Source organism: Budorcas taxicolor, chromosome 11, assembly GCF_023091745.1.
Source record: "Budorcas taxicolor isolate Tak-1 chromosome 11, Takin1.1, whole genome shotgun sequence".
NCBI classification, from domain to species: domain Eukaryota; kingdom Metazoa; phylum Chordata; class Mammalia; order Artiodactyla; family Bovidae; genus Budorcas; species Budorcas taxicolor.
In genome coordinates this window covers 130077315-130100583 of record NC_068920.1, presented here as the reverse complement: position 1 = coordinate 130100583, position 23269 = coordinate 130077315, and the positions used below count along the sequence as shown (strand labels likewise).

General features: G+C 46.9%; 1 protein-coding gene across 1 annotated transcript in view; it reads right to left on the bottom strand.

The window, feature by feature from the left end:
• Positions 1–23269, bottom strand: part of ALK (ALK receptor tyrosine kinase) — a 730858-nt gene that overhangs the window by 47794 nt on the left and 659795 nt on the right. Inside the window, exon 12 of the mRNA XM_052648260.1 lies at positions 10271–10433. Coding sequence (XP_052504220.1) covers positions 10271–10433 — 163 coding nt within the window. The remainder of the gene's footprint in view (positions 1–10270; positions 10434–23269) is intronic.

Here is a 23269-nt window from a genome sequence, read left to right as displayed (position 1 = left end):
TTCTATTTGCCATGAAGTAATGGGACTGGATGCCATGATCTTACTTTTTTTAATATGTAGTCTTAAGTCAACTCTTTCACTCTCCTCCTTCACCCTCATCAAGAGTCTCTCTAGTTCCTCTTTGCTTTCTGCCATTAGAGTGGTATCATCTGCATATCTGAAGTTGTTGATGTTTCTCCCACCTATCTTGATTCCAGCTTGTAACTCATCCAGCCTGGCATTTCTCATGATGTGCTCAGCGTATAGGTTAAACAAACAGGGTGACAGCAGACAGCCCTGTCATACTCCTTTCTCAATCTTGAACCAATCAGCTGTTCCATATAGGGCTCTGACTGTTTCTTCTTGACCTGCATACAAGTTTCTCAGGAGACAGGTAAGATGGTCTGGTATTCCCATTTCTTTAAGAACTTTCCACAGTTTGTTATGATTCACACAGTCAAAAGCTTTAGCATAGTTAATGAAATAGGGGTAGATATTTTTCTGGAATTCCCTAGCTTTCTCTATGATCCAGTGAATGTTGGCAATTTGATCTCTGGTTCCTCTTCCTTTTCAAAACCCAGCTTGGAGATCTGAAAGTTCTCGGTTTGCATAATGCTGAAGCCTAGCGTGCAAGATTTTAAGCATGACCTTATTAGCATGGAAGATGAAGGCAACTGTCCGATGGTTAGAACATTCTTTAGTACTGACCTTCTAGGGAACTGGGATGAGGATTGACCTTTTCCAGTCCTGTGGCCACTCCTGGGTCTTCCAGATTTGCTGACATATTGAATGTAACACCTTGGCGGCATCATCCTTTAGGGTTTTGAATAGCTCTATTGGAATTCCATTGCATCCACTAGCTTTATTAACAGCAGTGCTTCCTTGACTCCACTCTCCAGAATGTCTGGCTCTGGGTGACTGCCCACACCGTCATACTAATCCGGATCATTAAGATCTGTTTTGGATGGCTATTCCATGTTATTTTGTACAGTTATTCTTTCCATCTCTTCTTGATCTCTTCGGCATCTACTAGATCTCTACCATTTCTGTCTTTTATTGTGCCCATCTTGGGATGAAATGTTCCCTTGGTATTTCCAATTTTCCTAAAGAAATCTCTAGTCTTTCCCCTTCTACTGTTTTCTTCTGGTTTTATGCACTGTTCACTGAAGAAGGACTTCTTGTCTCTCCTTGCTGTTCTTTGGAGCTCTGGATCTAGATCCAGCTCTGTCCCCCACTCAGGAGCTGGGCGAGACGTCCCCCACTCACTCAGGAGCTGGGCGAGACGTCCCCCATTCAGGTGCCAGCCTTGCACTTGGGCCGCCCTGAGAGCCAGAGCCGCCTGGACTTTTGTGTTCAAGGCACCTTGCTTCCCTCTTCTGGTTCTGGCCATGTTACTCACCAGCTTTGTGACCTTGGGCAGGTTATGTACTCTCTCTGAGCTCTAGTTTCCTCCTCTATAAGAGAGGGATAATAATACTTAGCTTGAAAGGTTGTTGTGAGAGTTCCATGAGATAATGCCCCTTACAAGGGGCCTGGGGCTTCCCTGGTAGCTCAGCAGTAAAGAATCTGCCTGCAATACAGGAGCCCACAGCAGACATCGGTACAATCCCTGGGGTCGGGAAGATGCTGTGAAAGAGGGCATGGCAACCCACTCCAGTATTCTTGCCTGGAGAATCCCGTGGATAGAGGAGCCTGGCAAGCTACCATCCATGGGGGCGCAAAGAGTTGGACACGACTGAAGCAACTTAGCATGCACGCATGCTGAGGGGCCTAGTTCAGCCCCTGGCGGGTAGCTAGTGAGCAACAAATGGTAACTGTTCTAATGTAGCCCTGGTGAGCCTGTCCACTCCTCTCTTGGAGTGACTTCTGGGAGGCAGAAGGGGGTGACAGGGTGAGGCCCCGGATTCTAGAGAGTAGAGCAGTAGGTGGAGTAGGGTGTGGCCAAGGGGCCAGGGCCAAGGTGTTCAGTTTCACCCTGGACCCACCTCCACAGGAGTACAGGCCAGCCCTGGCGCTTCTGAAGACCCTCGAATCACATGAATCACGTTACACAATCTCCTGTCAGAATAACCTCAGCCTGACTCTCTGAAGCTTTCTTCCCATCCCTTGTAAACAGCTTATTTTGATGGTTGACAAATGCCAACAAATTAATATACCTGCCACTCAAGTGGGGAAAATGACTCGCTGTGATTCCAATTTACTGGAAATTACAGGATACTGTTCTCAACGAGCTGATGCTGTAATTTTTTTGTTTTTCTTCACCTAAATCCATGTCCCCTGGTCAGAATGAATGTTTATTGGGTTTGCGTTTTGTATTATTGACTGTGAGCTATTGTTACCTGATGTAATTGAGTTGTGAATCTTTTTTAAATAAAGAATTAGCAGCAAATCAAAGTGGCTGCCTGCCGGAGCCTAAAGGAGAGCGCAGCTGGTGTGCAGCACGGGGTTGCCAGGGACGGTGGAGGGGAGGGGGCGAGGGGACCCCACTTGGAGAAGCAGGGACACCTCATTTCTCTCCTACACCCAATCGGGGCTCTGCCTTTAACACCTCGCTGGACTTCGAGCAAGTCCCTCTATCTTCTGAGGCTTGGTTTCCTCCTCTGGGAAATCAGAACAGGAAGGTCCACCCTGTGTATCCATCCAGCCTCTGGGGTGCTGTGAGAGCGCGGAGATGCTGGGTGTGTTCAGAGATGCTGGATGTGTGCAGGGCTTCGGCAGCACGAGGTCTCTGTTCAGTTGTATAGTCGGATGACCCAGATGGGTCCTGCGAGCCATCAGGTGACACCCAGGTCAGCAGTAGAGGCTGTCCCTGTTCCATTCCAGTTTTGCACCGATGAGCAAGACCTATTGTCCATTTGTGTTCCTTACCGCCTTCCTGACCAGGAGTATGAGAGCTAGAAGAGACCTCAGTGACCTCTCCTTCTCACCCCTCCTTTGACAGATGAGGCCCTAAAGCAGAGGGGAGGTCACACGGTGTATCAGAGGTAGAACCCGAGCTTCATTCTGCCTGCGGCTCATGGATCTTTGCTCCATGCACCACCCCCTCTCCCCCAGGCCCACACTCTGACTTGCCCTGCTCTATGCTGTCTAGGGCGATAGCTCTCTGCACAATTACCCTGGCAAGGAGTCGTGCCCGTGACTCTGCTCTACGCTTGTCTAGAACTGTCCTGGCATTGTGAACTGTTCTTGAACTTTTCTGCTCTGCAGTCTTTGCAAAGACCAGAGGCTCAGTCTTCTCTACAAGGTCTGCGGCTCCAGACAGACAAGTGGACACCACCCCCACCCTTTCCCTGGCCCAGAGCCGAGCGTGCAGTAGGTGCTTCATGGCTGCGGGTGGATCTGAACGATGGTGTGATCCAGCTGTACTCGCTGGTCTCTGGAGCCGGGTGAGGAAATGAGTGTCAGGGACAGAGGCCATCAGGAACAGCTGCGGCCAGGTCTGCGGGCGGGCTTGGCTGGCTGCAGCTGCAATCTGGGACCTCCTGCACGCTGTCTGAGAAACAAGTGAACCATGTGAGAGCTGCTGTCAGGAGCTGTGGGCTGTGCTTGACAAATGAGACCAATGATTTTATGGACAATCTGTGTGTGCGTGCATATACATGCGTGTGTGCGTGTGTGTGTGTGGGAAGCTGGGGGAGGAGGGCTGGGAAGGATGTGGAGCCCTGGAGAGGTAGTAAGGAAGGAAGACAGGCAGGTGGGCTGGGGGGAGGGAGAGAAGGATGAAGATGGGAAAAAGTCAGGAAGAATGAGAGGCTGGCTGGCCGATACCTCTGGCGTGCGGCTGCCCCAGCAAGGGTGTGTCACACATGGAATCCTACTAAATACCCCCAGGCCTCAGAGCTGGGCGCGTGCCTCCATTTCACGGTGAGGCTGAGATTCTTGCCCCAGCACGATCCACAGTCCATGCTCGCGCTCTGACCCACCTCAGTCACCCACCCCCACGGGCACTCAGAACCAAACTGGGAAACCTCTCAAATCAGGTGCCCCCCCTCCCTGTTATCCTTGCCTGTCCTTCCCAGTCAGGCTCCTTGGGACAGGAGCTGTCACTCACTGTCCTGGCTTCCTCAGCCCCTAACTCACTGTCCTCCTGGTATCATCTGCTCCCCTATCCCCCATCCACTCAGTCCTCTAGTCTCGCTGACTCTACCTCCCAAACGTATCAACCCCTCTCGCCATGTTTCCCCTGCCCTCGTCTAGCCCCACTTGACTCTGGCCTAGATGACCTCAACAGCCTTCCCTCTGCTCTCCCTGCCTCCCTGCTTTTTTCTCTCCTCATCACACCATCACCAGAAGGAGCACAATGCAACTGGGAGGTGAGGCTCCAGTCTCAGGGCCAGGTCTGGCCTCAGCTCCTGCAGTCCCCGGCTCCCCCAGGGGCTCTTTCCACCAGGAAGGCCCTCCCCTCTTCTTCATAGACAACTCCGTCACCTTCAAGACTGAAACTCGGGCTTCTGTCTCCTTGCGGAAGCCACCCATGAACTCTGGCCCTTCCCTGGCCTCTGATGGCAGGCCGGTGTGTAAACCTCCGGTGTGGCATTGGTACATCACACGGAAATGCTTTGTTCCTACGTCCACCATTGGCTGGGGCTCCTTTGGAGGCAGAGACTGGATCTTGTACCCTCTACAAACTTAGGTGTCAGGCACAGTGTCCTAATAGGTGCTTAGTACGGTTCTCTGAGATTTGCAAAGCAGAAGGAGAGCAGGTGTGGACCCCTTTCCTGTTTTGTCAGAAAAAGTAGAAAATCTAGGGGAAAGGGAAGCTCAGGACAGTACAGCAATGTGTGTGTGTGTGCATGTGCACACACGTGCGTGCATCTCTCTGTGTGTGTATGTGCACGCACACGCATGCGTGCATGTATCTCTGCGTGCATCTCTGTGTATGTGCGTGCACATGTGTGTGCATGCATGTATGTGTGTGTGTGTGCGTGTTTGTGTGTGTGTGGGCTTTCAGTACCATATAAAATAGGTAACTAATAAGAACCTGGGCTTCCCTGGTGGCTTAGATGGTAAGAATCTGCCTGCAGTGTAGGAGACTCGGGTTTGATCCCTGGGTCGGGAAGATCCCCTGGAGGAGGAAATGGCTACCCACTCCAGTATTCATGCCTGGAGAATTCCATGGACAGAGGATCCTGGTGGGCTGCAGTCCACGGGGCTGTAAATGGTTGGATGCGACTGAGCGACTAACACACACACACACAAGGACCTGCTATACAGCACAGGAAGCTCTACCAAGTACTCTGTAACAACCTATATGGGAAAGGAATCAAGAGAGCAGGTAAATGTATAGCTGATTCACTGTGCTATACAGGAGAAACCAACACAACACTGTAAAAAACTATACTCCAATACAAATTAATTACAAACAAAGAGTGGGGGTGTTTTCACCTGTACGCATCCCCGAGGAAGCCTCAGACAATGATGCCCCACCTTGGCAGACAGTAGGTGCTTGGGAAGTAGTAGTTTCTTTTCCTTAACCTCTCTGATCAATAGGTAGAGACCTTGACTGGAGCTATAATAGTGCCAGGTCTCAGGCTGCAGTCAGACAATACTAGCTGAGTGCCACACTCTTCCAGGAATAGGTGGACTCCCTAAGGAATGCTCCCAACCTTTCTGTTCTCAAGAACATTTTATCACATCTGTCTTCTGGGTGTCCTGTTTGTCTCACTAGATGAATTGTACTTACTAAATAAGGATTAGTACTAGTCACTACGGAGGAAATATCTTCCAGAAAAAAGGCACCTGACCCCCTCAACCTGGATATTCTGACTGGGGGACATTTTGATGTAGGCTATAGCACTTTGGGGCCTCCCAGGTGGCTCAGCGGGTAAAGAATCCACCTGCCAATGCAGGAGACACAGGAGACACAAGTTCAGTCCCTGGGTTGGGAAGATCCCCTGGAGGAGGAAATGGCAAACCACTCCAGTATTCCTGCCTGGAAAATTCCATTGACAGAGGAGCCTGGTGGACTCCATGGGTTGCAAAGAGTCAGACACTACGGAAGCGACTAAGCATGCATGCACGCATAGCACTTCGATGTGCTGTAATGATTTATAGCGAATCATTTAATGGTCTGCTTCTTTCATGTGACATTATGTGACCAACAGACATTATTGTCCAAGTTTCAAGCCTCATCTAAGGTCAAGGATTAGATGAGCATCAAGAATATCTGTAACAGCCTTTGTTGGGTTAAAAAACAAGGAGTCAACAGCAACAACAAAACCCAAACCAAACATTTTGGGTTTTGATTCTTTCATTTTGATATGGTGCTTTTCAGGCCAGTTCAAAAAAGTCCCCTTTAGCAATGTGAGCATTTCAGTGTCTTGCTTCAACAGAAAAACAACTCCTGTGTGTGTTTCTGGTCAGTGTGCAGTAGGGAGTGCTAGGGACTTCGAGCTACCTAGTCTCAACATTCCAAAGAGAGAAATGAAAGCAGTTCTCCCATTTGGGCTGGGCTCATAGCAACACAGGGTGGTGATATTGTGGCAATTCATGTAGATCAGAAACCTGGCTAGACTTAGATATGGCTGTGATTACTAAAAAATGGGGAAATGAATTAATTATTATTTAAGTGTAGTTTAATAAGTTTAATAATAAGATTGCCGGGAGAAATAACAGTAACCTCAGATATGCAGATGACACCACCTTTATGGCAGAAAGTGAAGAGGAACTAAAAAGCCTCTTGAGGAAAGTGAAAGAGGAGAGTAAAAAATTTGGCTTAAAGCTCAACATTCAGAAAACTAAGATCATGGCATCTGGTCCCATCACTTCATGGGAAATAGATCGGGAAACAGTGGAAACAGTGTCAGACTTTATTTTGGGGGGGCTCCAAAATCACTGCAGATGGTGATTGCAGCCATGAAATTAAAAGACGCTTACTCCTTGGAAGGAAAGTTATGACCAACCTAGATAGCATATTCAAAAGCAGAGACATTACTTTGCCAACAAAGGTCCATCTAGTCAAGGCTATGGTTTTTCCAGTGGTCATGCATGGATGTGAAAGTTGGACTGTGAAGAAGGCTGAGCACCGAAGAATTGATGCTTTTGAACTATGGTGTTGGAGAAGACTCTTGAGAGTCCTTTGGACTGCAAGGAGATCCAACCAGTCCATTCTAAAGGAGATCAGTCCTGGGTATTCATTGGAAGGACTGATGCTAAAGCTGAAATTCCAATACTTTGGCCACCTGATGCAAACAGTTGACTCATTGGAAAAGACTCTGATGCTGGGAGGGATTGGGGGCAGGAGGAGAAGGGGACAGAGGATGAGATGGCTGGATGGCATCACTGACTCAATGGACATGAGTTTGGGTAAACTCTGGGAGTTGGTGATGGACAGGGAGGCCTGGCGTGCTGCGATTCACGGGATCGCAAAGAGTCGGACACTACTGAGTGACTGAACTGAACTGAACTGAACTGAAGTGTAGTTTGGCAGGCATAATCTTTCAAAAAACCAGAAAAAAGTCCTCAGAAGCACAGAAGTTGGGAACTACTGCTGTTCTGGAAATGCTGTCTGGCCACTGCCTGACACCATGGTTACTCCAGCAGATTTCTTGCAGATGTTGGGCTGGGCAGCACCTATCGTGTGCAAGACATGTGCGAGGTACTTGTACATGATCTTTGCAACCAGCTGGACAGGTGTCAGCAACTCCCAACCCTCACCTTTAGATGGGAAAACAGAGTCTCAAGAGATTCAGTGACCTGCCCAAGTTTGGAAGGGGGTCTGATTCACCCTATCTTAGGGGAAACAGCCTAAGAGAACCTCTGTGAATCTCAGGGGACTTGAACCAGTCTAACTTGGGAGTCGCCCTGGGCAAAGATGGGACAGCGGGTCTTGCTGGAGGTAACTGTTGAGGTCTCTGTCTGCCTTGCCACTCCTCTGCTGCCTTCCTCATGTTGCTTTTCATACGTGGGGATTTACATCAAGCGCTGGGCTGGCCAGTCTTCCTTCAAGCAGTGGGGCCTCCCCTGCCAGGCTCTCATTTCTGGAGGCTTCCGGAAGGTGGGTGCTGTTTCTTGCGTCTCAGAGTCCAGATGTGAGTTTCAATGGAGGGAACACAAAGACTTTGAGCCTGAGGGTCCTTGGTTCAAATTCCATCTTTGTCACTGAGGGGGCCTCTTTAGGGGGGCCTTAAGGGGGCTTTCCAGGTGGTGCCAGTGGTAAAGAACCCACTTGCCAATGCAGGAGATGTAAGAGGTGAGGGTGAGATCTCTGGGTCAGGAAGATCCCCTGGAGGAGGAAACGACAATCCACTCCAGTATTCTTGCCAGGAGAATCTCATGGACAGAGGAGCTGGTGGGCTACAGTTCAGCTCTTACAAACAGTCAGACACGACTGAAGTGACTTAGCACGTGTGCATGCAGACACAGACATGCGGCCTTAGATCTGTTGCTTAACTTCCTGACTCCAGTTTCTTCATATGGAAACAAGGGAATACAGATAAATACAATAATAATGACATCTTCCTCATTGTTACAAGGAGGAGAAATACCTAGTGGGTCCTCAACAGACATGCATCCTCTTCTCTCTAGGACAGTGGGTGACCTCTGGCAAATCAGCCAGGCAGGAAGGGAGGTCTGGCCTGCTCAGTGCGGTAGGGGCAGGGGTAGCCGGATGTCTTTGGCCATTTACTGGGGATTTGTGGGACCTGGAGCTGCTAATCGCATTGCAGCCAAACCTTGTTATTGCATTCCTGCCCAGAAGTCATTTAAAAAGCACTTAGGGTTTCCCCAGAACGCATTTACTCGAGGTCCCAGGGGGTGGGACTGCACAGAAAACGGGGCAACCTGAGAAGCTCCTTTCCTTCCCCTGGGGCTGAGGCTGTATGGGAGGTGGGTGGGGGCTGCAGGAAGGGAAGCAGCTCATTTCCCACTCCCCTCTGCGGAGGGGAGGGGAGGGGGAATTTGCATGAACAATGGCATAATTATGTTTCCTGTTTACGCAGCCCAGCCAAGTGCTGTGCAAAGAGCCTCCACTGGCTGGGCCTCAGAAGGCTGGGCCTGGAGGCAATTTCTGGATCCTGTGGCTGTGGGGAGGCTCCTGACCCTGAGCTTCAGTTTCTTCCTTTGTAAAAGGAGGATTGCGGCATTGACCTTGCCCCCATCATCAAGCTGTGAGAAGATGACAGTCTGGGGTGTGACGAACCCAGTAGTTTTTGGGGGTGGCATCAGCATCACCTGATAACTTGCTAGAAATTCACATTCTCGATGAACGAATGTGTGGATAGATTCCATGAGTACAATGAATACCGTTTATGTCTCCCTCCTCAACCTGCATCTAGTAAACGCCAACATGTTGTCATATTTGCTTCATTAATGTAAAAATATTTAGCATGAATAAAAATGAAATGCATATTCTTGGGCCCCACTCCAGACCTATACAATCATACTCTTCGCAAGCCTTCCCTAGTGGCTCAGATGATAAAGAATCTGCCTGCTAATGTAGGAGATCTACATGAGGTCAATCCTTGGATCAGGAAGATCCCCTGGAGAAGGAAATGGCAACCCACTCCAGTGTTCTTGCTTGGGAAATCCCATGGACAGAGGAGTCAAACAATCAGATACAATTGAGTGACTAACACCTTCATTTTTTTACTTTGCGAGTAGGGCCAGCAGTCTGGGCCTTGTACAGCACATGGCTGGGCTACTTAAATAGGAAGCATAATTATGCCATCGTTCATGCAAATAACTGGCCTTTGTGTCATTCTGATGCCCATTCAGGGTTAGAAGCCTTGCCATTAGCTTGGCTTAGCTGCCTACTGCTGGAGTTGGGCCTCCCTCAGCCTGGCGTTGCTCTAGTGGAATGCTCTAAGGTGGGGGTTGGGCCTGGGATGAGAATTCAAGAATAGTCGCTTTACTAGCAAACAATGAAGGCCCAGGAAAGGAGGCTCAAGGATAAGAAACATCTTTCATGTGTATCATACTTTTGTTTCCCAAACATTTTGACATTTATTGCCTCATTCGAACAGCATGAAGTAATAGTCAAAGAACAGCCCATTCAAATTATAATTATTAATAAAACTAGAGAACACTCTGAAGCTAGCTCATGCATGCATATCGTCTCCACAAATGGTCTGTGGTGTGGGTGCCTGGCAGACAGAGGACATAGCTACCTTTCCTGCCATATTCCATTATCCCCCATCTTCCCATCTCCAGCCCTCACCTCCAGTGTGGGCCAGAGCCTCTGGCCTTGGCCTGCCTGGGCAGCCCAGTGGGTCAGGCATGCACCCACAGGCAGGACCCCAGTCCTCTTCAGGAGAGCGAGTCTGCCCTTGACCCTCCCCTCCTCCATACCCACCTGTAGGTGTCGGTGGCTGGCACCTTCCAAGTCTGGATGCCCTTCAGGGGGCCCTCGCTCCCCACCACCACGCTCAGGTTGGAGTTCCGGTAGGCATTGTTGCACTGGGCCTGCGTGGGGCCGTGGGGCCCACTGGCCCCGCATGTGGTGAACAGCCAGTGAACTGCACACAAGAGGAAAGGCAATCACTCACTTGGCCTGGCCCTCCCTTCTCCAGGGGTCTCCCTCGCTGCCTCTGAGCTGTTGGCTCCATGGTGCCAAGCCCCTGTTCCAAGATGGCACCAAGGCTGGGGCAAAGAACACTAATCAGTCATTTGAACTGGAAGCTTCTGTGAGGATCTGTTGTGTGCCAGGTCCTGGACCAGAGGTAGAGACACACACAGGGAACAGACTTGGACCCTGGCCTTCACAGACTTACAGGCAACTAAAAGGAGACCCAAAGGGATACAACAACACAGGCCAGTCAGGGAAAAAGAGTCACAGAAGGGCCCAGCTAGCTCTGCACCGTGAGAGTTCTGAGGAGGGAGAGAAGACTCCTCTCAGGTGAGACAGGCACAAGCGGAGGCTAGGTCCTCTCCTGGTTCTCACCAGGTCCAGGACAGTGCTAGGCAAACAAGAAGTGCTCAGTCTGTGCTACTGTGACTGGATCTAACCTGACTTCTGCATACAGGATCCTCTCAGCCTGAAGCAGGTCGAAAGAGTAAACTGGGCACAGAGTCAGCTCCATGCCATCCTTCCCCTCATTGGTTGGGCTTGGAAACACATTGGAAACAGCTCTGTGCTCTCTATTTAATGTTAAAAATAGGAAATGATCACTTGTGCCTCTGGCGCATGTCCTCCTGTTCCAAGCCCCTCACCGCTGTCTGGAGGTTTGTCCTCACCCAGAGCACCCAATGCTCTCCGGTGGCCCTTCGGGGGGGTCTCAGGAATACTCAGCACACCTCCACCCCTCCACAGCCGCTGGACCATTTCCTTCCATACATTTTATCTTTGAGTCAGGCTGGACCTTGGAGAATTGTCAGATTTCATCCTGGTGGGAATTCTAACATGTTTAAACCTATAAAGACTTCCCCCAAATGTGCTCTTGATAAAGTTACTTTTACTTAAAATACAAAAATCTCATTATAAGATTGGAGAAATTACTTCCCTTTAAAGAGATGAAGTTGAATCCTTCCTACAGAAAATTATGAAAAAATTAATTTGGGTGTATATAGCTTTGCTCGCTAAAACATAAAATTCTTTTGATGACTTTCAACGAACTTGATGAAACAATGAAAGGTTAATTTGGGTTGCTAATTATCATCAATCAGATTGAGATTACATGGGGGCAGTTTTGCTAATCTAAAAACCGGGCTGGTTGCGGTGGGCTTTTGAAATGCTGCCCCAGCCTGGGGTCAGGAGAGCAAAGCTCTAGCTGAGGTTCCAGTGCACACACAGCTACTCAATACTGAGCCCTCAGGACTTTTCTTGGCTTCATTTTCTCTAAAGAAAGATGTTGATTTCTATTTGGTTTCTGAAGGTCGTTTCAAGGGCAAGAAGGTGATGAATCCATTCATCTTTGGTGTGAATGCTTGAGGGTTAATTTTCTCATCTGTTTGCATTGTAAGGGGGTAATCTGTTAATTCAAAGGACTGACTCTTCACTGGAAGCTTTTCAGCAGAGCTGTCATGGCCAGTTGACCTTTCACCCTCTCCAGTGCTCAAATTACACGTGCGGGCTGTGCCGGGGGAGATGTGGTAAGGTCACGGACTCTGAAATCAGCAAGAACATTTGGGCTTGGGAGCAGCCTCATCACTTGTTGACTATGGGACCTTGATCATCTTCTTTTTTGTCTGTGAAAGGGGCTAGATTGGTATGAGAATTAAAGGGAAATGAGGTGTATGAAAGGTTATTATAAAATCTAAAACTCTAAAAATGTAATAAGTTATGTTGCTGACTCCTGCCTACAACCCAAGGCTGGTGCTGTTCCTGACAATGGGAAATGTGGCCAGGGTTTCTGTGAATATGGATCCCCCTGCCAACAGCACCTAGGAATTTAAACTCAGTGAACTGGGGATGAGGGTAGGAGCAGGAAGAAAAAGAAAAGCTCAGAAAAGAAGTTTAAAAGTCCATTCCACCCCATGGTCTCTAGCTCCTCCAAGTCTATTCTGCAGGTCAGTCTGTGCCTATAGCATGCAGCCTGGGTTTGGGGGCAGCCTTGTCAATCTGGGGCAGAAGCATGGTGGTTTATTTAGTTAGTTTGGTCCTGGAAACCAAGAATTCAGACATAAATACATATATGTTTTTTTTCCCCCTGGAGAGTGTGCTGAGGAAGACAGCTGAAAGAAGGCATGGACTTGGCACCCTACCTGAGCATCTGTCTTCAGCAGGACCTCTTCTAAAGCCAGCCTCGCTTAATATTGTTCTGAAGGTTCTGAGATGTTCTCAGACAGTCTGGGTTTTTACTTCCTGGTCAAGTTGGGCATCTGATGAGGTAGGAAGAGGGGCATGGGCTTTGAATCCAGATGGGCCAACTTTTCTCATTGGATTTTACCCCTGATGAGGTGTGAAAACTGGGGTAAACTCTGTAGCCTATCTGAGCCTCAGTTTCTTAAGCTGAACAAGTGGAGGTACAATACCCAGTACTTAGACGTGCTGTGAGTATTAAATGATGACCTAAGGACATTTTGCATTAGAGATGCATAAAGAATATACTTTATAAAGTGTGTAACTTCCTGTTCAATTTTTGACTGTAGGAAAGCAGAGACACCCAGTCTCAAGATTTACATTCCTCAGTCCATAAAGAAGGGACCCTAAGGCTGTTTCTCAATAAAAGGAACAGTATTTTCCCAACTCATTGGACATATATTATTAGTCTCAGGTGGTTTCTATACACAAAATTCTGTTTTCATTTGCAGCAACTGCAGATGCAAAGGTCCAGAGTGGGAATTCTTTCTGAAGTGGATTCCACAGAATGAGGATTCGCCATCCCAGGTCAGACCCATGATTCATCCAGCCGAGGTCTGTTGTGCTCACAGCCTTTCAGGCACGGAGGTCCTCTTTGCTCCCTTCGATGGCTCTGATTCTCATAAATCTGCCCAAGGTTGTTTGGAATTAATTTCTGTGTCCCATGAGCAGCACTTCTTAGGGGTATGGGGATTCTGAGTTTATTGCTCATTGAACAAGAGCTGTCCTGCTTCTGCTGTGTATGGGCTTGCCTTGCTGAAGCTTCATCCTGTTGGTTCTCGTTGCTCATCTGCCTGGAATCTCACAGACACCACTGAATGCCACAGCAAGATGGGACAACCCTGGAGATCTCTGAATTTAGTGGTTCCCAAACCACCTAAGGACCTTTAAAAATACCAGTTCCAGGGCCCTGAAGATTCAGATTCACATGGAGGAAGGACAATATTTGCATTTTGTGAAAACTTTCCCAGGAGAGCCAGACTGCTATGTGCAGGGTGGATTAACAGCCAAGCTAGGAGTGAAACATGGATCTTCAGAGTTTAAGTTCAAGACTTGAAAAAGTGCTGCGACTACCATAAAATCCTCCTGGAGACTTTCTGTGCGTCTGGTTTTATTTTCCTTATAAATCCATGCGCCCAGGGCTTAGTTAAACCCCAACAAGGTTGCTCAGGCCCAGAGAGCAGGCAGGCCACCATGAAGGGAGAGGTGAGTTGCTCAGGGTATGTGGTAGGTAGACCCTCAGTTCTAGAAGGTACCACAGTGGCTTAGCCTAGCAGAGTGTGGGTATTGGAGTCATAGGCACAAACCAGGGAAAGCAGGTGATCAGTGTCAGGACTCTGGTCCCCTGAGAGGTCATGGGGAGCCAGGGGGTGTCAAAAGACTCCAGTAACTGGAGTGTTTACAAGATCAACCAGCAGACACATGAGAGGGACTGGGTAAAAAGCAACGAGGTAAAATCTTTGTTTTTAAAAAGATCAAGGTCATAGTGAGACTGGCAGTGAGGTGGGCTTGATGTGAGCTGCCAATCTGAGAGTCCAAGGGTCCTCGCATTTCCCCAGCTCAGAGTCTACATTAATCCCAGAGGCTCCATGGAGCTGCAGGAGGATTAGCTGGCCCCCAAGGAGCATCCTGGATTGGAAGCATGGGAGGGAAGTAGCCAGGGAGGAAAGAAGCCCAGCTCTTTCCTCTTCTCTTACTTAAAAAAACAACAACAAAAACCAAACTATTATATTAAAACTCATTTATGTGTGAGAGAGAAAGAGAGAAAAAAGAACTGCTTTATCTTGTTCTCACTTATACCACACACTGGAAACCTAGTTTAATACTCACTCACATCTAAATTGTGTAAAGAACCCACAAACATCAAAATACTGATTGGTTATAGACAGCTGAGTAAAGAAAAATCCATTAAGCACTGGGTTTCATTTTACCTATACTGTAGCATCCTCTGAGAAGAAACAAATCAATTAATAATATACGGCACAATGTTAAAAAAAATAGGCTAGATAGTGACTGTGCTGGTTTTATTACTGTTCCTAAGCCATCTCATCTGCTCAATTGAATGCAAAGAAATAAAGCGTGACACAAAGGAAAATAAGTTCTCAACTATCACTATTAATCACAATAATAAGGGTCTGCCTCACGCCGAAGCCTATATGGTTGTGCCATGGAAGTGAGTTCAATGGCTCCTGTGGCTCTTTTATACTATTTTGATTCTGATCTATGGAATTGAATTTTATCCGTATTTGTTGACTGAGCTGAACTTCATGGGAGCTGTGGCATACTGAACCATTTTGATGGCCGCTGTAGATCCCATTAAACTAAATAATGACCCCAAATCCAAGCAAATACAGTCATTCGCCATCCATAAATGTATCTGATGCTATTCTTTATTATAAATTGGAGAAAGTAACCCTTTTTGTGAGTACGTGATGAAAATTAACCAGCTGTTCCCCCTTATCAGGGCAAAATGAAAATAACACACATACTGTTGCTATTGTGAGGTTAAAACATTTCCACTCTTTAAACAATGGAGCAGCAACCCCTTCCAGATGCCAGATCAATGTCTGATTATTTCTGTCTTTTTTTGATGTTAGCAGTTGTTGAAGCATAATGCCTAGATATGTTTATTTACTGAGAGTTGCAAAATAATGATATTCAGATTTCATCCTTTTTCCATATTTATTAGTTGGAATATATTCTTAAAGAGGTGCTTCTTCTCACCTACTATTTGGTTGCCCAGTGATACAGTTCATGTAGGGAAGGCAGATAAATGCTCCGTTCTTTCTCCTTGTTTGGAGCATTCAAGGTAATGAATTGGTCATCTACTATGCTCTGAAGTTGACTAGTTTGTATATCACTATGAGTACATGAGTTTAAACATATTTTGAGTTTTAATTAATAATTATTATTTCTTAATAGCTCAAACTATCACATTTTTGGTGAGTGGTAGCTTCCTGAGTTCTTTGTTGTTGTTGTTTTTTAGTAGTTAAGCTGTGTCCTTTGGCCCCTTGCTATCTGGTGTGAAGAAATGTTCCTTACCCAGACCTGCGCTCAGCCATTTTTCAAAAACTTTGGTTTCTTTTAGTGAAAAAAAGCATGTTAAGTATACAATCTGGGTGCTATGGACACTTATTGCTAGTGGGTTTGTGATTGTTTCTAGGCTTTTTTAGTGGACAGAGCTAGGAAATACATAGGCTATATACAAACATGTGTGTGTGTGTGTGTGTGTATACACATTTATATGACAAAGTATCCATGAGTTTACATTGACAGTTCCAAATCAAATTCAGAACTAGAGGGTTTTTAATTTAATCTCTTCTATATTACATCTGTATTTATTTTTCCACACTGCAAATCTTGCTTCTCAAGAACAAAAGTGATAATGGAATTAGAATATTCTCTAGTTACTCATACACTTTATGTTGCTTTGTCCTCACTCCCTTGTATTTGGGAGTTGGAAGGGACTACCTTACCAAAAATTTTTTGCTGTAAATATCCATGGGTTTTCAGTTTTGATATACGTTTGCTCAATTTTTGCATAGAGATTCAGAGAGGTTAAAAAAAAAACTATGCTTTTACCACCAATGGTGCTGTGCATCATTCCAGGATGCTTAAATTGTTTTTAAATTTAGGAATCACTTGACATCTCTCTGGTCAGGCTCCTCACCTTTATTTCTACTCTTGGAACTGCAGGGTTTTTTTTTCAGATTTCATCTCGGGGACATCCCCAGTGACTGTGGTCTATAACTTACTGTTGCATCATATTCTGCCTTTTTTTTTTTTTTTTGGATACAGCCCACTGAGTATAATTTAACTTCTTCACGATAGTGCCATTTGGACTTAAGTTGATTGGGGCTATTTGACCCTTTACTAAATGACTGCAGACATAAATATTTTCTATTAACTCACTTTCTTTATTATCAGGTTTACTTTCTTAGGGCTTCAGGATGTTCTATGATTAGTCTTTTTGGTATCTAGTGTTGGGTGAGGGTGTGAGAAAGCACAGAGAATCTCTGGGCATTAGACTGAGGGGCAGCTAGAGGCACAAAATCTTTATTTCAGGGTTTTGGAATGTATTCACATTTGATACTTATATTTGGTGGATGGTGGAAGGTACTAGAAGAATCTGCTAACCTCAGATAAAAGGATGTTGTTGTGACTTTTCACCAACAGAGCTGGGGATCTTTGGCCCTCTATTTCAATGTATTGAATTACAGTACACTGATGGGTCACTCCCACTCTCCAGTTTGTTTAGTGTCTTTAAAACATGTTAGAGCAGTAGATAGGGAATGGGGAAGAACTGTTACTTTTATCTCATCTCATAAGATGGTCAACCAGGCAGAAAAGTTTAACAACTGGCTTGTGATTATAGAGAAAAGTGGACCATCACATTTATTCTTTTTACAACATTTTTTCATTTGATCAATTTTCCATGTTGTTCTAGCTTGTTTCTCACACTGAACTATTTTGCATCTACACACACACACACACACACACCCCTCCCTTGTTTGTTCATGCATTGCTTCCTGGTCATTTCTCTCTTATTCTGTTTTGATGATGAGAAGCTAGGAGTGGGTAACAGTGGTAATAATAACAGCAGCTCTGCCTTTCGTACTAGACATGCTCACAGAATGATCTGTTTTCACTTTTACATCCTTGTCTCCTAGGCGCCTCACACAGTCCCTCTGGATGGGCAGGATGCCTGCAGAAGCTGAGGTCTCCCGGGGAGCAAAGATCAGGGGCCCATATCCCCTTCTGCTGGGAGCAGACATCCCTTCATGAAGAACCTTGGAATGAGCCAGCTCCCCATCAACAGGGCAGCGAGTCTGGGCTGTTGAGATAAAAGCGGCTTTCAGGACTGGATTACCCTAAACAGCCCTGACACCCAGCCATCTGAGGCAGTTTTTAATGGCTCCTGTGATGGCTGCCTGTGTTCTCAGCCACCCTCTGTTCCCTGAGGGAAAGTGAGTAACCCATGAGAGAAGAAATGCCACAGGAAAAACACTATCCTGAAAGCAGCACTGTAAAAATTAAGTTAAGGGAGGTCTCGGGGCTAATTTGGTTATTTCCCGAGTTGGCGTCAGGCCAGAGCTGTGTTAATAAAGTATTGGATATTGAGATGGGTGCTGTGGACTCACTCATATGGGGGTTACACACTGCGGGTTTGGTTCTGAGGCTTAAGTGGGCTTAAGTGAGTCTCTAAGGAAATGCTCAAATCCTGCTCTTTAGCAGTATGGACATACCCCTGGCTCCATGGTTGATGGAGCTGATTGGCTGATAGACTGAGTGAATTAGTTAGTAGGATCCAAGTCAGAAATCTGGGTGAAGGAAAAGAAGTGCTTCTCTTTTTCAGGGAGCTCTTCTGACTTCCAGTTGTGTTGCTGGACAAGCCCAAGCTGTGCCTTATTTTCCTTACCTATGAGCCTTAATTCCAGAATTGGATTATTCTGTCAGTCACTTAATAATAAATAAAAATTAAATGAATAAAATATGTTATTACATTATTACAAAGTCACTGTCAATATTCACTATAAAAACCAAATCAGGCCTTTCAGACCCAACCACCTGGATTGGCTTAGAAAGCTGTCCTGGAGAAAGGTCTGGAGTCCCCATTATTTCTGGGACTCTGACAAGCTTTGAAAGACTAGAAACCCTCTTTCAATTTGTATTAAGAAGTGGGTCTTCTGGAGGCATTCTTCTATGTCTTCACTCAAGTTATGTGTTTCCCCGAAGTAGAGTGTGAGGATTTCATCTGCAAATTGACGATCAGCTGGGTTGGAGGAACCGATTGAACAAAAGGATCCCACATGCAAAATGCTGTCCCCCTTTTCCCTTAACACGGTTGGTTCTAAGAGGTCAATAATTAAAATGTATTTGAAAGTTTTGCAAAAAAACAAGGAAAAATATGCCTAGAATATATATTTATGTATAAATAAAAGGCTGCACAGCTCACAGGTGGAGGAGGAGGATTATAAATGAACTGAAAATGTACAGAAGGCAATCTATGAAGGAGAAGTGAATTGGCCCAATCTTTTCTGTAATATAGTTTGATAATGTTAAAAATAATATCACACACTTTATATTAGTACAGTCTTTTATACCTTTCAGAGCAAATGATCTCATTTGCTCACCACAATAGCCAGCTCTGAGAAAGAACCATGGCAGGTAATTATTATTCCTACTTTAGGGATAAAGAAAACACTGGGGCTGAGAATATTTGACTCTCCTGAAGTCCCCTAGCCGGAACCACGGTCTCTAGGATTCTTTCTGATTCATTTTCCATCTGGCCATGGATTGGCACTCAGTAGGTACTTTGTGATATTTGAGTGTCTATGGAATATTGAACAGAGAGGCTTAAGATTGCTGCCAAGATTTTGGCCCATCAGAATCCACAATGAACTCTCAGAGCTTCCTGGTGACTGGTTGCTCTCCCACATACAAAAGCCACTGCAGGGACTTCCCTGGTGGTCCAGTGGCTAAGACTCTGAGCTCCCAGTGCAGGGGGCCCAGGTTCGATCCCTGGTCAGGGAGCTAGATCCCACATGCTACAACTAAGACCCAGAGCAGCCAAATAAATAAAAACAAAACAAAACAAAAAAACAAAAGCCACTGCAGGTAGGCTGTTAGGGGATCCGAATGATCTCTAACTTCTGGTGGCCACAGCCTTGCATAATCCCCTCCCTTTGAGTACAGGCAAGACTTTTGAGTTGCTTCTAACCAAAAGAATATGGCAAAGGTGATGGGATATTATTTCCATGACTATGTGATAAGATTGTAACTTCCATCTTGCTGGCAGACTCCCTATACTCTCTCTGTCTCTCTTTCTCTCTCTCATCAACAGCTTCTCCAGGAACTGCTAACAACCACATGATCTTGGGAATAATTCTTTCCCTAGTTGAGCTTTCGGATGAGACCCAGCCCTGGTGAACACCTTACAGAACTTTATGAGAAACTATGAAGCAGAGGACCCAGCTAAGCTGTACCTGGTTTCTTGACCCACAGAAACTGATATAATAAATCTGTGTTGTTTTAAGCCACTGTGTCTATGGTAATTTGATACAGAGCAATAGACAACTATCTGCATAACCCAAATTCCTCCCCAGAAGCCAGTGCTTTCTCTGGCCTCCTCTTTTCTGTGAGCACCCAGCTCGGAGGACCATGGTTGGGCTGAGTTCTTCTCTGTGCTCTCTCTCTCTTCCCTGAATCAGTGAAGCCTACACTTCTTGGCAATGGAGGGGCAGGCAAAGAGGAGCTGACTTTTGGGACCTAGCATTAGCATTCCAGGCATTCCTATCATAGTTTCTCTGTTCAGTTCTGTGCCCAAACAAATAAAAAAAAAGTCTTTCTGCCCAGGATCATTGAAACTTTGCTGCAAAAAGCAAAGAGCTGAATAGGCTCTGAAGGGACGTGGGGTTGTTTTGCAGGCAGAACCAGCAAGTCTGAAGGAAGGATGGTAATTACAAGTGGGCTTCCCAAATAACAAGTGTTTAATGCACCTGCACTGATGGAGGGGCCTTTGTGTCCTGCTGGTCTTGGAGCTAAACGATGCTAAGGCGTGCTGAAGTTGGAGTTCCCGGATCATTTATTGTCTCCCATTTATGTAACCTTTCACTGAAACAAATGGGAAAAAACAACATGTTTTCTCAGGCCAGCCAAGAAGAGAGAGAAAGGCAATGGGTCCTCTCTGTTGCTAAAAGGGCCGCGGCATGGTGTGAAGGCGTTTTGTCTGCAGCTTTGCTATAATGCCAACCAGCACATCACGTCAGACTGGAGGTTCCTGAGGCGTTGTTGAGTCTGTCAGAGCTGGATGCTGCGGCACTATTGTTCCAGTGGGGCCCAGGGTCGGAAGGTTATTGGGAAGTTATGAATCCACTGCTGATCCATTGCTTTCTCAACTGACACTGGATTTCTCTTCAAAAATAATGCTCAGTTCAGCATAATTGGCAACGCTCCAATCCTGAATAGAGAACTTTGCACCACACGGCAGAATAAAGTCGGAGCCAGGGCTTGGGGGACCCGTCTGATTACTAGCTGTGCTCAAGAAGGATGCTGGAAAGGGACCTGGAGACTCCCTGCGTTGGGGTAGCAGTGGCTTCCTGTCAGGCTTATGTGGGCCCAGCTCTGGGTGGTGTATTTTCCATGAGGGGCACTTTGGATTGTTCCCAGCTGCAGGCTCTGAGGCACCCAGCAAGGGGCTTGATACAGAGCAGGCACAAATACAGACTTGTTAAATTAAACTCAGCTTCGTGTGACTTTTTTTTCCCCCTGGGACTGATTCAGGGCTCTGTGAACACATTAACTAGAAAGCAATGATGTCTTCTGTGTTGAACACCAGTTGCATCTCTGAGTGGAGATGCCAAGAGGAGTGGAAAGAGAAGATGGATGTAGCCAGGCTGGATGCAGCAGGAGCATCTCCCTAACCATGGTCAGCAGCTGCGTGGTGTTTGGGATTGTTCCTAATGTGCACGGAAGCTGACAGCTTTGGGGTGAGCTGGCTTAGTGGGAACCCCGGCTCTGCAGTTGACTGGTAGGGCAGGCGGCATAACCCTTCTGATTATGTCTCCTGAGTTTTAGAATGGGAAAATCACGACGGCTCATGCAGTGCACTTTGGGTCAAGCACCTCTCTAAGCCCTTGACACCGATTCACTCACATGACCCTTTCATCAGACCTGTGCGATGGAAGCCCGAAGGACATAAGCTCCATTTTTTTTAATGTGAAGAAACAAAGGCACAGGAAGGAGAAGGGAATGGCTTTAAGTAAGTGGCAGAGTAGGGACCCGTATAGTGAAATCTATCCTGGGGGACTGGGTGAGGGGAAAGGCTGTAAGGATCATATAAGTGACCCCAAGCGTACTGAGTAGCTGGAGACACAGGTATGCAGAGGAAAGGGGGCGTCTGCAAACCCATGAGACTCCGCTGCCCAGGGAGGGAGCTCAGCCTCTCTTCCAGGCTTTGGTGCCCCCCTCCACCATCACCAGGTCCCTGCGGAAGTGCTGCCTCTCCTTTAGCCACCAAGCAGCCGCTGGGCCTTGGTGTCGGCCACCTCCTGGGGATGCTGACTGCTCTGAGAGGGACTTGAGTAGCAGGGATCATGAGTCCCGAGTCACGAGTCAGTTCCACGCCACCTGCCTCCCTGGAGCATGGCCATGCTGGCTCCTGGGGAAGGGAGTCTGTGCCCAAATGAAGCATGACAGCCTAACAGGAAGGGCGCCGAAGCTGCTGCAGTGACTAGGACCCATGGGTCTTGTTAGGGCTCGTGATTCCTGCGTCATCACAGCAGGCTATAAATAGGTGATAATCTAAAATTAGTGAATGAGAGAACTCGCAGCACATGGCTTAACAGCAGGCCAGCTGAGCAGGGAGACGGCCAGTGACCGAAGGGGTTCCAAGGATTATATCTACAGAATCTGCCCAACTCTCAAAGAGGTGCTCCCTCCAACCGAACGAGTGCCAACAGAAGCGCCTTTCGTGTGCACCCGTGAAGGCTGGGGTACGCGGAAAGACGCCAGTTAGCTGCAATGGTCAGCTTTCTTACACGTGCGGGAGTGCACTGTACGCCTGCTGCACTGTTGTGCATGTTAGTGAAGATGCCTCTATGTTCTGTTTAAACAAAAACTGACATTTCCAGTTCAGGGTGTTTCAGAGAAGGGTGATTCCTCCAGAAGACCCACTCAACAGTGGGATTCCTTTTAAGGTTTCTTTAAGGAAACTTTGCCCTTCCGAATGTTATCTGGCTTAGGAAACTTTATTTTTCACGTGATTTTAAAGAAACATTCTTTAGCCTTTTACACAACTGGTATAACTTAGGGCAAGTTACTTCCTCTTTGCAGACATCATGCTCCTCAACTGTCAGTGGGGGATAATATCATCATACAAGCAAATGAGACGATGCGTATGAAAGAGTCCTGCATACTTCCAGCACCCAGCGGTGCTCAGGGATCGTGGTTATTATTGCTGTGTGAAGAGGAGACACAGGAGGCAAGGCCTTTGCTGCCTAAGAACTAAACCCTCGGAGCGGGCTGTATGGCTCTGAGCCTGCCTCCTCCCCATCTCCAGGTCCACGCCTATCTGTATCGAGGATGTCAGGCTGTGGTCTGGGGCTCCTAAACTCTGTTTTAAACCAGGATTTGCTTGTGAGTTTGTTAAAAAGGCAGTGTTTGCCCTTTCATCCTCAGACATGATGATTTTACAGGTCTGCTGGGCCCAGGGATCTGCATTTTAACCAGGAGCACTCGTGGGTACCCCCTCACCCTGCCAGGTGAATGAAACAGATGACGTGAGAACACACCTGGATGAACCCTGGGCTGGATCTAGGTCCCCAACAGCCGGCCTGCTCGCTTCTACGTTCGTGCACTCCCAGATGGTCACTGGTTATTTTCCATTAACGATGCAATGAGACCAGGAGTCTAATCCGGGGTCCCCCTGGAGTGAGTGGGCTTCTACCCTTACTTGTTGCCTCCCTCCCAGTACTCTGGGGGCCTCCTGCCTTCAAAACTGGCACATAGTAAAGAGCCACAGTTAACACAGGGGTCCCAGCTTTGTCTCTGCCT